General features: G+C 42.6%; 1 protein-coding gene across 2 annotated transcripts in view; it reads left to right on the top strand.

Annotated features, from left to right (window-relative positions):
• BMP6 (bone morphogenetic protein 6) overlaps nt 1–17,249 on the top strand; it is an 88,120-nt gene that overhangs the window by 54,395 nt on the left and 16,476 nt on the right. For both annotated transcript variants that reach the window (XM_038126729.1, XM_038126728.1), the window contains exon 2: nt 8,526–8,718. In XM_038126729.1, coding sequence (XP_037982657.1) covers nt 8,526–8,718 — 193 coding nt within the window. The remainder of the gene's footprint in view (nt 1–8,525; nt 8,719–17,249) is intronic.

Raw genomic sequence — 17,249 nt, 5'->3', positions numbered from 1 at the left:
GGGCAGCTGTGCTTCCAGGGAGCTGGGTGCCAGTGGCCGTGCCAGCAGGAAATGCAGCGTGACCTGTGGCGAACCTGGAGGGTGGGAAACGCTGCGAGAAGATTTCCACGGGTGGCTCTGAGTGTCCCAGGCAGTTACTGTGTGGGTATGGACACAGGAGCCAATGCTAAGCCAAGGAAGCAAGCAGGAGCAGTAGGAGAATTCTCTTCCCACCATGTGCACAGCTGCAGAGCACTTCTGATCATGTCTCTGTGCCGATGGGCTGGCAGCATCGGCTTCTCCCCGCCTGCAAGCTGGCTGTGCATGCATGAAGCCTGGCTGTGAAATAGAAATGCTTTTTGAAAAGCATAATATTATTTTAATCACAAATTATTTGGAAACGCAATACAGAAATAGCTTCAGATCACTTCTTCCAGAGGGGTGTTTTTTCAGTCAGAGTCTTTATCAGCTTCTCAGTGGGAACTGCATTAATATTGCCGCAAAAATGCAAACAGTAGTGCCTTTGATAAAGCAGTTTGGCATCTCTTAAGCGAAAAGATGTTTTGTTTTCCTAAGATACAACACTGTTTGCTGTGCAGGGACCTGCCATATGTGCCAGCATATGGAAAGAAAACACCAGCTTTGTTAACATTTGTGTTGGGAAGCTGTGGGGAAGGAATGAAGGAGGTAGCTGTGGAAGCAGTTGCAAAGTGATCTCTGTTATTTCAAGGGGGACAGCCCAGGAAGGCCAGAAGTGAGTGTTGGTGGCAGGGGTGCTGGTGGCCTGCAGCCAGCCTCCTTGCTTAGCTGCCCCCCAAGACTTTGCCAAGGGCTCTCCTTTTCCTCAGCTTTGCTTTGGCTTTTCCCATCATGTGCTAGAGCAAGGCTGGTCCCCACTGCTGCCTCTTCCCATTGCAGAGTGGAAAAGCTTTACTGGCCATACAGTAGGCATCTTTGTGAAAATGTGAAAATGCCTTTTTAGTACTTTCTGATGTCCCATGGGTATTATGTATTTGATTAGGGCATTATTTTGATTTTTAGACTGCCTTTGGTTCAAGAATCCTGAAAGGAAGCTGTTGTGCAACTATTTTAATCTGATTTTACAAGCCGATTCCAGCTTGATTCCCAGCACAAAGAAACAAAGAAGAGCTCAATTGCATATTTCATCCAAAAGTAAAAACCCCTCCTCCTTTGAAGCTCTTGTGTAGAGTGTTGTGTTTAGAGAGAGATTTGCTATTGTTTAAATTTAATCTCCATAATTATATTGGGATTGGATTAATGATGGGTTATTTTCTGAGTCATTATTTTCTGGCACACACATCTATTGAGCATAAAGCCAGATCTTCATCGGCCGTAAACTGGCATCACTCCACCAAAGCCAGTGGAATAATTCCACTTTATATTTTGTCGGCCCAGATGTGATATTAGAGCTGTTTTGAAGAAAGCATCCTTTTGGAGGTTGTTGGCCTTGAATCCTCATATTATTGTAAAGGTGTCTGGGCATTAACTTAAAACTGCATTACATTTATGGTTGCACAGCTGGTTGTTGTGTCTAACCCACCTCAGCTGGACCCAGAGGGATCAGCAAATGCTGCAATGCCACTCTGAACCGTTGGTATCTTGACTTTTTTTTATGTTTAAAAACTGTCTTTTATCCCTGTGCATGTAGGACAAGTTCATCAGAGAGGTCCGGCAAACTTTTACGTGCTCTTATTCATGAGAGCAAACCTTGGTCAGTTTGTTTGGGATACTGTACTGAAAATCCAGGGGAGGTGTCTGAGAAGCAGAGGAACTGCTTCTTTTTGGAATTAGTTGTTTTTGCTCATTCTGCTTTTCAGAAATGGGTGAAGGGGGAGGGGGGAATTTGGGAAGATCTGGCATGTAGAAGAGCAGCAGCAGGAGCAATGGGCAATGGACTTGATGTAGGTGATGAATCCCTCATCATGACTGGGGTAAAAGAAGGAAACATCATTTTTTAGGAGATTCCGGGAGGCTATGTAGCATTGCTGTGATTGCAGAAGGTAGTTGAAGTTGCTGGGCTGAGACCAAGGTGGGAAGAAATCGTCTCCCCACCTCTTGTGCATGTTGGGCAGAGAGGGGTTTGCTTTCAGACCTTGTATTTTAATGTCTCATCTGAGTTTCTTGTCTTTTAAAGAACTGTCCTACTTACCACCTGTGAAATGGATTTTTAATAAATCATAGTTTTGAAAAGGGGAAAGTTTTGATTCCTTTTGGGTCTTTACAGTAAAGAGAAACTGATCAGTCCTGTCTGTAAGCTGGATTTAGGATGTCACTGCAGTGGGATGGACCACTTAACCTCTTTATCTTGGTGCCCAAGTGACAGTGGCACACACTGTATACATGAAACTGTGAAAAAGAGGCAGCAGTGATCCCTTTCTGAGGCATCCTCACTATTTTCTGGAGACATCTGTTTTTGCTGCTGACCTGCTCTTGAACCTGCACGTCCACCTAGAGCAATGTAACTTCTGTTTCCTTGTTAAACAGCAGAAAGTACCTGTAAAGCCTCTTAGTCTTCTCTCCTTCCTATTTGAAGATATTAAACTGGTTCATTGTGCTCTTTGGGTTGTACTCTGCAGTTTTTAAAACAGTGTTTAGGAAACGCTGCTTATTTTAGGAAGAAATGTCAGCTTCAAACAATGCTTCTGCAGTTGTGATCTTCTGTCAGAGATGTGGGACTGTTTGGGAGACTTGGTATCTTTTTTTAGATTGACCTGATGGATTTGGAAAACAGAAAGAAGCCTTCAGGCACATGGTGGGCATCTCTTCAGAGTAAAAAGAATGTGCCGCAGACTCCATCCATGTAGATCCGCTGTGAAACAGAAGGCAAATTGTAAGACCCAAATAAAGACTGAGTTTTTCTCTAAAGCTGGACATCCCTCAGGTTGGGTGTACAAACCCCCACATTCTTACTCTCTTTTGCTTCAAAAGAAGCAACTAGCAACGGTGGACCAAGATCAAGAAGGGAGAATTTAAGCTTACATGGATTTTGTTCTGTGCAAGCTATTGTCTGCCAGTATTGAAGAAATTCTGGTGATGCCAATGGAAGTTCACAGTGATAGATCAGTCACATATGTACATGGTCCATTTATTAGAGGGGACTGTTGGAGCTCTAGTAATGCTTAAAGCATTTGAGGCATAATAGACTGCTTCATTGCTCCAGATGTGATAAATGCTGTTGACTTAGAGCAGAAATTGGTGATGTAATACAGAGGAATTGCCTTTATGCTGATTATGTAGATGTGGTGGTGAATCTCCTGTTAGCAATTCCAGTTTTCAGATGTTTTCTCATTTTATTTGGGAGTGGGTTACGTGTAAAGGCTGAGGAGAAATAAATAGGAACTACTTACATTTGTTCTCAAACTGAAATCTTATGCAGGAATACTTATGCAAAACTCACTTTGCATAAGCAGGCTGTGAGTCCTGACTGCTTTTCCTGGAGCATGTGGCCCTGCAAAACCAAGTCACCATTAAAGATCTTGATATGCAAAAGATTCTTCAGTAGTTTCAGCTTTGCTGGGGTCAGGACAGATGCAGAATGTCCTAAATAGTCCCGTCTTATTAATTTGCAACCCCACTCCTTCCCTGTGCTCTCCAAGGCACATTGTTATGGAAATAATAATTATTTATATAGGAAATTTATTTTTTAAAAATTACTTCTGGAGCTCTAGGTTAGTATTTTTGGCTTTGTTTTATTAGAATTTGAACTAGAAACTTTCTTAAGCCAGTATTTTAATTCTCACCTGAGCACTTGACCTAACACTTTTCTCAGCAGCTGAGAACTGGAGAAAATCACCAGATATCATGATACTTGGTGCTGCTGTTCTAAGTGAAAATTTGGTTTCCTCAGGAAAGGCTCTTGACCTGTTATTTCTGCATACTGGTTTTATTTAGATCCAAAAAGAAATGCTTAAAATTCCAGTGCAGAAGGAGAATTTATTTCCATGGCTGTCATTAGACTTATGCTTCCTTTGGTCCAAGGTGTGTGCTACACAGTCAAATGGAAGTAGGATGGTATAGTTGCCAAAATAGATGTGTTAATTTCTCAATTAATTTTTTCTTTTTTCCTGTGCAGTTTTTTAAAATAACAAGTATTGTAAGCAGCACGCTATTTTTAAACCAGGGACATTTTGTGCTGAAATTGGCTATTGCAACACTGGGTTAGAATTAGAATACACAAAATTCAAAACCACAGTAACCCTAATTTTGCCATTCTTGCCTTTTTAACTGCTCAACAATAGTGCTGTGTTTGTATAGTATTTAAAAATATTTGTTAAGGGGAATGTAAAGAGCTACTAGCAGGCTTCTCTGTTAACTCTTTCTGCATGCTCTGGTAGTCTGCTCAGAAATGGGCTCTAGTGAAAACTCAGAGGTGAGTCCGATATCCAGAGCTCACACCTTCCTTTGCATTGCAAGAAAAGGAGCAGCCACCAGCCAGGATGGGGGCAGACCTGCATGGTGGAGTGGGCAGTTCCTCTGGCTCATGATGGGCTAAAATCTGTTTGACATCTCCTTTTCCTACTTGCAGGCCTGGATTTGTAACCTCCAAGGACTTACCCCAGCAAAAGAATAGTAATGTTTGGGCTAATACAGTCTGACCATGAAGATGAATTATATAGGCTGTAGTTCATGCCTTACAAAGATGGTTTCTGCCTGGCTTGGTCCTAAGGTTCCAGCCAGCCCTCTGGGAAAAGGTTATGGGGGCCCAACACCACTCAGGGCTTCTACCTTCCAACCTGCCCCAGCTGTGAGCTGCCTGATTTTCCCTGCAAGAGCTTTGCACAGTTGGGACATTCTTATGTCCATCATCAGACGGAAATTAGCTTTGGATTTCACATCACCGGTCAGACTGACCCAAATGTATTCATGTGGAAAAAATAATAACGGGAAAGCAGCTTGAGAAATGATTTCTGCTTTTTGCTGTTGCACTGCATTTTGGTGTATGCTGTCTGTATTTTGAATACAAGCTCATCTGATGCATTGTAACGCAATATCAATCCAGACTGGGTAATCCTGGGAACCAGCAGCTTGAATCTTGCCTTTCCAAATTTTACTGTTCTAAAACTTGACTTCTTTGTTAAAAATGAAGAGTTTCCAGGGGGCAAAAAGCCCCCAGAGAAGGACTGTTGGCATTTTATATTTTTAAGCTGTCTTGCTGAATGAAAACATTTGATTATTAGCTTGATGGGGTGACAATGAGTATATAGAACTTAAATATCTCACCACTCCCACAAAGAAAAAAAAATCCTCCCTCCATTGTATCATGGGAAGATACATAGCCAGAAAAACTTTCCAACTCATTAAACTTTTATACTTGCTTCATACAAGCTTAATGTAGGCTTTTTTCCATCCTGTGATGTTGTTGGGCTGCTTCTGAACTGATCCCAGTGGAGGAGGACACCATCAGCTTCATCAGCTTAGCAGTATTTCTTTCTTATAACAGAAACCTGCCTTTCTTATAACAGAATAAGCTGAATTGCTTAATCTGAAGGATTAAAAAAAGATTTCCTTGTTTGTGTGTTTCGGGTTGTTTATTCTGCCAAGCCTGATAACGAAATCAGTCTGAATGTTTCCCCTGTAATCAGTTTAGTCAGCTTCTATGATTGTGTGGCATATTTGGGCAAGGACAGGGATAAAGGAAGAAAGTTTGAAAAAAACAGGAAAATACTATTGTGAATATATCAGGCAAGTTATAAACTGAGAAAGGGTAATTGGAGTCAAGCATCATACCTGCTGCTACTTGTCATGCTCTGTGGTAGTTATTTTGGTGGGCTTTTCTTCCTCTTGTGACTGGTATTTGACTTTTTAGGAGAGGAGTGTGGGAAAACACTGATTTAAAGGACTAGAGTTTGGGTATATCATTTTTAAACTGCGCATTTTGTAGTGATGAGAGAGGTTAGGCCACTGTGCTGACTTGAGGTCAGAAAGGAACAACAAAAAGCAATGTTTGGGCTCATTTTGAGCTCAGTGCTGTGTGGGACAGGTCCAGGCTCTCTCGTGCACAAGGAGAGACCATATCACATCTGGATATGGGGCAAGAGCTGGCAGGAAGCATCAATGGCTCCTTTGCTGCCTCTGGTGTAATTTTAGCTTTCTGGCATCCCGATGGAGTTGTGTTGCTTATCCTGGTTGTGTCCTTCCCCTTGCTCTTCCTGCTTCTTCTTTATCATCCTCAGCCACAAGCCTGGGGAAAAGCCGCCTCACTGCACCTCGCCTGTAGGTCAGCTCATCCCTGTGACAGCACGGAAGGGGATGTGGGTTTCAGCTGGTCACTGCAGCCATGAGTGAGGATGTAGCAAGTTCTAATTTGAGAACTGTTGCTGCGAATGTGTGCGTGCCTCTCCAAACCCGTGGATTTAGACATTCCCTCACCATTAATTACATCCTCTCATCTTTTAGCAGCGAGTAAATGGGCCAAGCTGAGCACGTCCTGCTGCAAGCAGCCCAATGCCATTTCTCACTGGTTGGCTACTTACAAGTTTCTCAACGTACATGACTCCTCTCTTTTGGGAAGTCCATCCTGTGGGACTCTCCTCAGGATGGAGAGTTATTAGCAGCTCGGATCCTGTCTCAGAAGGGCGTACATGCAAGTGACACCAACCAGTCCAGTATTGCTGGAATCTGTCCCCATTAAATACAGGGGCAGGTGCTCCAAAGGGAAGCCCAGATCACCCATAACTAATAGCCAGAGAGGTAATTCCTAGTGGCACTGGAATTGAGTGCGTTACCATCATTGGCCTTGGTACAGTCTCTGACGGAGATGCTGGGTGTCACAACCTCATTTCTGGAAGCCATAGAGCCCATAACCCTCATTTGTTGTTTGACATATGAGCTGCTCAGACAGATGCAGTGCAAGACTAACAAAATTGGCAGCGGTGTCTGACTCTGACAGCATTTTGAGAATTTGCCTGTTTGCCTTGTGGCAGCCCTTAACAGGGCATTCCCCAGTGTGGTGTCCCACAGAACCCTTGGCAGCAATCATGCAGAGGTGAAAAGATTTCCAGGTGAGCTTCAAAGAGAAGGATGTGACTAACTGTCTCACAGGGAGCCATGGAAGGGCTGCCAAAAGAAAGGGAGAGGACGGATGAGACTGTGACTGGAGAATGAGGAGGAGCAGGCAGTTGGGCAAGGTAGAGGGGAAAGTCTCCATGGGCTGTTTCCAGCAGCTGGGAGATGTCTGTTCTTCAGGGAGGTAACCTGTGGGTAAAGTGCCGAACCTCAGGCACGCTGGCTGTCATTCCTGGCTCTGCCGCAAGCCTCCGCCGCCTGTCCTTGGACAAGTCACTCTCCCAGTGACTCAGTATCCCAGCTGGAGAACAGGCATTGCTGCTTACCTCATGGGGATGTTGTGAGAGTAGGCTCGTGGACGCCTTTGCAGTCTGATGTATTAAATGTGGGCAGGGGGGAACAACAAAAAGTGACCACAAAGACAAACATTAAAAGGGATCTGTTCTTCCTTTGCTGCCTGTGCACGTAATCGTGTCCCTAATGATAATGTAGTGGTGACTTATTCATCACTGGCATACACTCCTCCAGTTCCACTGGTGGGAACGGCTTTTTGTTTTTACTTTTTGTCCCCTCAGGCTTGTAAAGATGTAATTTTGTATGTTTATATAATATGTTAATGTTTTAAGCAATTTCTAGTAGAAAATTAGAAAAAATAACAAACAATTAATCAAAATCAGACTAAACTGAGATGTAATCAAGTAATACAAGAGTAGGACTGGAGAGTTTGCAGAGTTTGCACAGGGAGCCTCAAACAGAGAAAATGCAAATCCTGAGACCTAAAGAAGGAGGAATTCTGCTTTGTGTCTGTCTTAAATCCTGTGCCTGAGAGTGTACCCAAGGAGGTCTAAGACCAGAAACTAAAAGTGGTCGCTCTTCAGCTCTCTCCTTCTAAAATAAGCTTCTGCAAAGGAGGGGGAGCTCTGGTTGACTTCAACCCTCAAAATAAATGTCATGCTAATCATAATCACTCAGAAGGTGGTCCAATGGCTAGTGTACAAACCTGGGAACCAGAAAACAGGATGTGTTAGGGCACTTAGGGAGTTGGTTGACCTGGTGCTGTCACTTGGTTCTGCCTGTGCCTGTGTGTGCTAAAGCAAAATGGAGCTACGTGTCTCCTTGCTTGGAAGAGAGCTGTGAGACTTAGGGAAATGCTGTAAAGAACCTGGAGAGACACAGGTGGGAAATGCTGGGAGTGATCACAAGCTTCAGAGTTTTACACGGGAGCAAAATGCATGGTCATATTTCACCTGTCAAAGCTGGCTTTTCTTTAAAAAGTAGAAAATCCAAAAGCAATTGGCTAGAGAGGAAGAGAGGAGGAACATTCATCTTCACTTAGTACTGTATTAAAAAGCTTTAATTTCATAAGTTTTCCTGACACTCACCAGGGCTATCTTTGGAGAAAAAAAACAAGATTCTTGTTTTTTTTTGAAGGAACAGGTGGCAGCATGTAGAAACCTTTTGTTGTTAAATTTTAGTCATGGTTCCTTTTTTTTCCTTTTCTTTCCTTTTCCCATCTGCAGTTGAGTATGACAAGGAGTTCACGCCTCACCAGCGGCACCACAAGGAATTCAAATTTAATTTGTCTCAGATTCCTGAGGGCGAGGCTGTCACAGCTGCTGAGTTTCGGATCTACAAGGACTGCGTTTTGGGAAGCTTTAAAAACCAAACCTTCCTTATCAGCATCTACCAGGTGCTGCAGGAACATCAGAACAGGTATGCAAGAGGGGCTTGCTCTGTGCTACCAGCTGCTGTCCTGGAGAAGACTGAGCTTAGGCAATAATATTGATAAGGCTGAAAATAAATATAGGTTTGTTCATGTTAACAGGGTTATGTTATTGCATGGTCCTTTCCTTATGGGAAATGGGCATGGTAGGGTGTGAATGAGGGTGTGACTTAGCTGCAAGCTTTGTCTGTAAATAAAGAAAGAATCTGCTGAGAAGCAGTGGATTTTTAAAGCACTGCTGGCATTGCTGTTGTGTACTGAAATTCACATATCCCCTTTCAACTTAATAGTAGCAGCCTGTTTGAAAAGTACTGCTAATTAGCTCAGACTTGATCTGCTCTCAGCTGGACTTATATTAAAGTAAATAAAGCAGAAGAAAATTCAACATGCTGACCACAGGTACAAAATAATTTCTGGTCTTTCAGTGGCAATGAGAGAGGAAAAGTGAGAGAGGCAGGGTAGAAACTGTGACACAAAAATCCAAACAAGTGTAAATGGAGTGATTAATTTTAAAAGAGTAATGTTTCAGATGGAGGAATCATGTAAGGGTAAAAGCTGGAAATACATGGTCAATTAAATGTCAGAGTAATGCTGTGGTACAAAAGTGTTTCATTACTTCTACTGAAACTTGTCAGGACTGTAACTGTTCCTCTGCTGCAGGCATTAAATAAAAAAAAAAAATCAAAACCAGCAGTGTTTGAAAAAAGCTCAATTTGTTTTCTCTTTGAAGACTTCATGGGCATTTTCCTTTCTGCTCCATCTTTCTCCAGCCTTTCCACTGGTACTATTTGGAGGGATCAGCCTTTGATGATTGGCAGTTCTTAGGGCAGCTTCAGATAGGTTGTGGTTGTTCTGTGGGGAGTGTGGTTTCTGGGGAAAAGAGAGAAATACTTGGGTAAATAGGTGATGGGGAAGAAGGTGTGTATTTTGGGAGATCAGTGTTCCCTTTGTGCTTCAACTTGCAGATTGCTGGAGTGCCTCCTGGGGTGATGAGCATGCTTGTTAGGATGTTACATCAGTGCCCAGTTGAAGAAGTGATCAAAGTCCATACAGTCATGCAGTTTTCACAGATGTTAGATAATTGTTCACTTGGAGACACGCTGCAGGAAAAATGGCAAGTGTTGGTCTGCTTCAGATTCCAAAAGTAGAGATCCTACTTGTGGAGCAGGAAGGAAAACTCTGCAAAGTGTCTGTGGAAGAAATTGATGCGCTGCTCTGTGACAGTCACTGAAGCAGGGCACGAGTAGGAGAAATTTCAACTTTTATGTGGATATAACATTTTCTCGGAGTAAACTGAGCAAGCAAGGCAATGTGGGAAAGAGAATGAGGTATTGGATAAAGTACAGGGTATGGCCCCTAGTATACCCTGTTCCTAACAAATTTACAAACTATCTGTTCTGAAAGTGGCTGTGTGCAACAATGATGCTGGGGAGACCTTGGATCCCTGTTTCACACACCATGCCAGAAGCGCACCAAAATGGGATTGCACTGCAAAGCTGTGACATGTATGTCCTTTGACATCTGCATGTCCTGGGCATCCCTGGGTGCTAGAGGCCTCCCTACAGACAGAGCAGAAACAGGAGCACCTGGTGGGGATCACCAGGGTGGTCTCTGTCCAAGAGCTGGCAAGTATTTTGGGTCTTTCCATTCCCTTCTGCCGCGTTCCTTCTGCCGTTACTGGCAGCCATGCTGAGGGGATCCCGCTGCTGGGACTGGGAATCCTAACGCAGCTCCCTCCAGGCCCAGGCTGCCAGCAATTCCCTGTCCCTCCTGACCGGGGCTAGGCGTGAACCGCTGACCCAGGGATGAGTGTCTGTAGTTCATTACTAACCTCTGACTCATCCAGTCCCTCAAGGCTCCCTTTTTGTTTCTTTTCCTGCTTTATTTATTTACTTTTACTGGTGGGAAGGAGGGGGACGTTTGGCTGAAGCATTTTGTACTTCAGATGAGTCTGTGGGACTTGTCACATCATCCTCACAGAGGTGGACAAGATGTGGCTCACAGATTCCTGCAGCTGTCTTAAAGGACTCTTTCATGTATGTGTAAAATATAAAATCATATTTGAAAAGTGTACTTCTCTAATTAACACATGGATAGGCTTCTGTACATTATCTGTAAATAAAAGTGCATATATATTTATTAATTGTCCCCTTTATATTAAAGATATGCAGGCGTTAAAAGAGTTAAGATAGTAAAACCTGCATATTGCATATTCAGTGTTACACTCAGTTGAGGTCTGACTCCATTGGCTACAAATATTCACCCTCACTGGTGACCTGGGTGGACTTTGGCCTCTAAATATTCTTGAAAACAAATACTAAAAAATTGTGTTTAGCTGTTTGCTAATATCTCTGTATGGAGGGGGAAAATGCCTCAGATTGTTCTGGTATGCCTGAAAAAAACTGTATTATTTGAGAGATTATGGGTTTTGATCATCCATTCACTTACTTGCTTTTACTGGAGAGGAAAAAGTCCAACATTTTTTTTTTTCCCTCTTGTCTCAGTGGATTAGTTTGGAATACAGTCTTCTCTTTTCCAGATCAGAACACTGGAAGGTTAAACTATAAGGAAAAGAAAGCACTGGGTTTTGAAGGAACTTGCTAAATATTTATAAGGCTTCTATTGAATTTTAGAAAACATCTTATGAGCCAGAAAATAACAGCTGCCTTTGACTTAAAAAACCAAAAACTACTAAAAAAAGTTGGGTCACACTTCTTTTAGATTAATGGTTTTGAATAACAGCCTGATACTTCCTGACATTTTATGACATTTTATTGCATGAGGAGGAGTCTGTACAAATCTTTAAGTCTATCTTGAAGGTGAACTAGCAGGTGAGAGAGAGGAGTTGATGTCACATCTTTTTTCATCTTTTTGTGCTGATATGTATTCCTTCTGGTCAGGACAATTCATCTCTAAGGGCTGTGGAGGGTGCCTGTTCAGTTAAGATTTCCAGTCTGCAGAGAAAGTTCAACTACACCATGTCAGTCTTGGTGTTTATGAGGTTAACTGTTGTCTGGGGCAATTATTGGTAGCTCCTAAAATACTTTTGGGCACAAATTATTCTTAAGAGGCTTGCTGGCATGTATGGGTTTAAACCAGGAGTCTACAAGGGAAAGGCAGCATGCACCTCTGGGGGAAAAATATAAAGAAAAAGGATCCTGCCTGCTTCTGTCAAAGAAACATGTTTGGCAGGGCAGTAGATAAGAGAAATGTTCAGTAAATACAAATCTTCACCAAAGCTCAGAGCCTGGAAGTATCCCTTGGCTCCAATTAAGTGTAATGAAGTGGCTTAATTCAGTATTACTTGAGCAAAGGGAAAAAAGAGCTCATCTGGACAGTAACAGCGTGAGCGTGTGACTCCAGCCCAGATGTGCGCTGCTGCACGGATTCGCGAGGCATTGCTGGCTGCTCCCTGATGGCTAAAAATGGAACCGAGCCTGAGGCTAAAATTTCTGCCTGTTACTGAATTACCAAACTGATTTTTGCCACTGTAGACAGGGCTAATATCGGGTACTATATGGGCCCATTTGAGGCTGTCTTCTAGGCAGACATGTATGGAAAGAGAGCATGAATGATCAGAGATCAAGGCTGATTGAAATAGCATGAAACCTATGGGCAGAAATGTGACCTTGTCTCATCAGAAATATAAAAAATATACTCGTGGGGGCTCCAGGCAGTGAAACTCACATTCTGGACAGTGTGGTCTATGTACATTCTCTCTCAAAAAAGAAAACATTTTTAATACTGACTCACTTGTGTCAGTAATATTTTCATCTCCCCATTCCTTCCACCCTTTCATAAGGTAAGAAAAATAGTGCCTAGAAACGAAGCTTTTGTTTTTTAACCAAACCGTGGTTAACAGCCACGTTTTGTCATAACACAAACTGCTGGAGCTGTCAGTGGGATGCTGCGAGGAGATTAATGAAATCCTCAGGATGGATGGGTCAAGCTTGTGGCCAGCCATCAGTGGTGTGCATTTTGGATTGTGTGGAGAAGAGGCTTCACCAGGCAGGGCTGAAGTGACATCTGGTTTGCTTTGAGGGGGATGGCCAGGTTTTGGAACAGGCTGTGGGCTGTAAGGGCTGATGCTGGGAGAGGGAATGGGTGACACATCTGGCAGATGTTGTTGCCCTTCAGCTTCTGATTCCCCAGAGTTTTAAGAGACTGGGCTATTGGAACACTAGGGTGGCATCTTTTTCTTCTTTTTTTTTTCTTTTTTTTCTTTTTCTTTCTCCTTTGGAATATGCAGAAAACAGGGATGTTTGCCAAAGCACCAGTTTAGGAGGGCAAGTGGCATCAGCTTCCAGGTGCTTGTCCCACCTTGGCTGTATCTGACAGACTGTTTGATTTCAGCAGGCAGAAGCTACCCAGCCTCGACTCTCCTCCCTTGTGTGGTACCAATGCACAGCTAAACCTGGCACCTGGACTTGAGTCTAAAGTGCAGGACTGATTTTGTTGAAGAACCAGCAAAGTCCTCTGTGATTTCTGGTACCTCTTGGGAGTGGAATGCCATGTAAACAAGACCTTTACAAAGGAAGGGAAGAAATGAGTTTGTCCCTGAAAACCGATCATTATTTAAACAGTTTCTTTCTCGAAACTTCCATGCCCTCACCCAGAGAGGTGTCAGGTCAGGACTAGGAAAGGCAGTTTATGGTTGATCAAAGATGTTAGTCCTTGGTTTGTATCATCAGTATGTTTTCAAGTGTAAATATCCTGCTAATGCAGGCCTCAAAAACTCCCACACTGTCCAAACAACTGATCTATGAAAAACACAGTGGCCTGTGTTAGTGATCAAAGGAAGATACGGTACGTTAATGGTCAGTTTATTAAACAGTTTCGTTTGCACCCAGAATGAAATATGGGAACACGATGGTCAGGAAGATTCCTCCTACATGAAAAGACACGTGTGGTCATAAATGTGCCCTGCAGAGCAACTGCCTGGGGACCATGTTCCTGTTCTACTGAACACAATTCCTTAAGGGTTAAGGCGCTTGTTGGTTTTAGCTGCCAGTTATAGTGGTAATAAAGTCTTCCTCTTTGCAACAGGATATTTATACAAATGTGATCCGAGCTTCTAATCTAAAGGGCAAATTGATTCAACTGCAGTGTTTATAGCTTAGAAAATAAATAACCCTCCTCGACTGGGTTTTGGAATGGGTTGTGTAATACAAATGACAAGGCTAGCATCAATCTGTTTCAAGTTGGGGTCAGATTTGTATATAGTGTGCATATATTTGTATATGATGGAGCTGTTTCCATGATGCTATAGAGAGGCATCTGTCCACATCTCAGTTCAGCTCCCACTGTGGGTATGTGATTTGTTGTGTTTTAGGCTGGTTGGTTTAGAGTAGTTTGAAAGTCAGAGTTATTCTGGGTGAAACATACTGGTTCCATAACCAGCTGGCATTTTCTATCTAAACTAAAAATGCCATATCAGTGCCTTATTTCTTTACTTAATGGACAAAGATAAATACCACCCCTTTGTTCTCTTCCCCATCTTTGTGCCTCAAACTGCATTTAAACTCTGAAGAGTAGTACTATAACTGTCACTGCAGCTGGAATGCCCCTTTTCCTTATAGAATTGTAGTAAAAAAAAAAGTAAATACATATCTTATTCCTATCACTTGGGATGATTTTTTTCTTTTCTTTAACTGTTCCAGTTGGTAAAATACTCATTCCTCATATCTGTAAAGCTCGAGACCTTAAGCTGAATGGGTTGGCACACCTTTGCACCCAGATATTTGTGTTGACTTTACTGGGCATTGTCATGGACCTGTAGGTTGAACTTCCCATAGTCTTGGTGTGTTCTAGCTCTAGGCTCTGATTTTCCACCCTTTGCCAGAGGCAGCTCTGAAACCTGGGTTTCACCCTGCTGCTCTCTGGTGAGGCTGGAAGACTTAACCCTCTGCCCTAGGAGACTTTGCTGCCAGAGGCAATGGACACAGTGTTACAGAACAGACTTTTCAGCCCAAGGTTACTCTACACAGAGCAGTGGAGGTGCCAGGCTGAGTTTATCCATTCCTTCTTGTTCTTTTCCATGTCTGGATGCATCCAGGATGGCTTTCCCCTCCCCATGCTGAATTGCAGACCTCCTCCAGAATGTCCCGACATCTCCATTCCATGCTTTTTTCCTCTGCTGGCTCTCAGTCCTTGCAAATCAGTGCCCAGCTGCTGGTCTTCTCTTCCACCTTGGAAGCAACTTTATTTGTAGGTTGACATTTCTTCATATTTCCTTCCTTGTTTCTAAGAAACTCTTACAGGATGTGTACCTCTCTCCTGGCCTTCTGGCCCACAGGTGGAATTGCTTCTTCAGGACAGTTAAACTGAGCCTGACTTCTCATGAAACAATAGAGACTGCCTTTGCTTTCCATGGCAGCTCACTCCAGGTGCTGGCATTCCCCTGCCTGAGGCTCTCTGTACAGGGGAGCACTGAGAGATTAAATTTCCTATGCTGGTGTTAAGTCTTTGGAGTGCTGGTCATTTAGACACACGAAGTTGTTAAGGTTTTGTATTGCGTCTCTTGGCAGTACCTTGTGCCGTGGGAGCTCCACATAAGGTCCATTCTATAAGTAATAAACACTTTTAAATTTAAAGTAGCGCTTACATCTACTGCAAGATGGGGGATCTACAGGTCTGAAGAGGCTGCAGTTTCAAATTTTTGTCTATTTGGAGCTCCATCCAACTCTGTAAGACCAAGTCAGTTGTGGGTAAGAGTTATTTGCCCATTGAAAGTAGACAAGAGCAAGTAATCTCGCTAGTTTGCCAAACACAGGATAATTTTTACAGAAAGTTGATGTCACTGCAAACTAAAGACGCTGATCCTGAGGTGTGGAGAAGAGTGTTTAGAAAGTGTATTAATTAAAATGTAGATTCCGCACACTTCTGTGCAAAATTCCCTTTTGAGAAACTGCTGCTAGGCAGTCTAGACTATTATGTCAACTTGTCTTTGAAGAAAAGTAAACAAAAAGGTTGAGCTGAGGAAAGTTTTAGAGACTTTTAGTAATTAATGTTTTGGTAAATGGCTGTTGATGCGTAACAATCCTTTAAACACCTGGGTAATTGCAAGCTTTGAAGTTGGGCCAAAAATGTTGTTCCAAGACATGTAATTAAAATATGAGACCTTTAACTTGGTCATTTTGAAGGTGAGATTTCTGTTTGTTCTCACTGTCTCCCTGGTAAAACTTCTGTCTGCTCAGGGAAAGAAGGCCAGGGAGGGTGGGAAAGTAAAAAAAAAAAAAAAATAGTTCAACAGATGCTTCTTTAAATTTAGCTTTTTATAGCTTTGGTGTTTTTCCTGTAGCAAAGTTCCATGTTGTAATGTGTATCCAGAACAGAGAAATAATTTTAATGTGAACATTTCACTAAGTATAGTAACTAAGAGAAACCACTTGACCTGGTTACTAATTTGACTGAATTCTAATTTAATTAGTGTTCAATTAAAAAGAATTAACACCTAGAGATGTTCTGTTGAAAGGTTTACACAGAGGTTTCAGTTAACAAAATATTTCTCTTAGAGGGGGAAAGCACTGAAGCTAAATGCAAGCTGTTTCTCCTATAAATGCCCTGAGCACATGGTTGGGATGCTGGCATTAAGAATAGTAGCTATATTTGATATTTATATCTGACAAATCTGCTCTCTGAGGACACAGGAGCTAAATCCTGCCTTCTGAATTACACAGGCCATATTTCCTCCAGTAAACTGTGTACTCCATTCTGTTTATTGCAGCCACTTGTGATTGCTCTGTTGACCTTTGCTTCTCTGTCCTTCTCCAAAGTCTTCTGAAGGCCATGGAAACACTCTCATTTATTTCTTGAGATTTGAGCCGCACTTCAAAGCCTTGATGCAGAACAAAGACCTCCTGTTTTGAGCTGGGAGTCTCTAATTTGCATCTTCCTATTTAATATTTTCTCTTGCATCAGGAAAGTTGTTTCAGCTCATCACCTCAGTTTCTCCCATTCACTTGCTTCCCTTTAATAATAAAAGGCATAAAATAATATGCCTGCAGCAGCCTTCCTATGGAAATCAGTAACTGGACTCATCCAGATGGTCAAGCACATCGAAAATAAAGATGAGGCTGTTGGGCTCATTAGTGACAATGAGGTGGCAGTAGCTATGTAAAAACCCAGAGACAGGTTTAGACAGAGAGTATGAAGAAGCTGCCTGTTTTGGTGATGAAATTTATCTTCTGTATACTGAATTTTAAAGTATTTTAAAGGTACCAGAGGTTCTTTGATGTCCTTGACATCTGGGGTTGCTTAGGCACGAAACCTTTGGACTGACTCTGCTTTCTTCAGCCTGTGATAAGAGCAGATACTTCTTCCTCTCTCTTCAGTGATGCTGGCTAAAAAATGTCTTCCAGCCTTTATTTTTCTAGTTTTTCTTTTTCCTCACACTCAGCTTTCCCTCGGGTTCCATCTTGCCTCTGTTGTTCTCAAAAGCTGGAGCTTTCAGACACCCCTCCATGAATGTGACCAAATACACAGTTGCTGCTTCCTCTTGGAAGGCCACTCCCTGCCTCAC

The sequence above is a fragment of the Motacilla alba genome, chromosome 2 (genome assembly GCF_015832195.1).
Source record: "Motacilla alba alba isolate MOTALB_02 chromosome 2, Motacilla_alba_V1.0_pri, whole genome shotgun sequence".
Taxonomy (NCBI): Eukaryota; Metazoa; Chordata; class Aves; order Passeriformes; family Motacillidae; genus Motacilla; species Motacilla alba.
The sequence above is the reverse complement of the archived record's forward strand: the minus strand, read 5'-3'. Positions and strand labels throughout refer to the sequence as shown.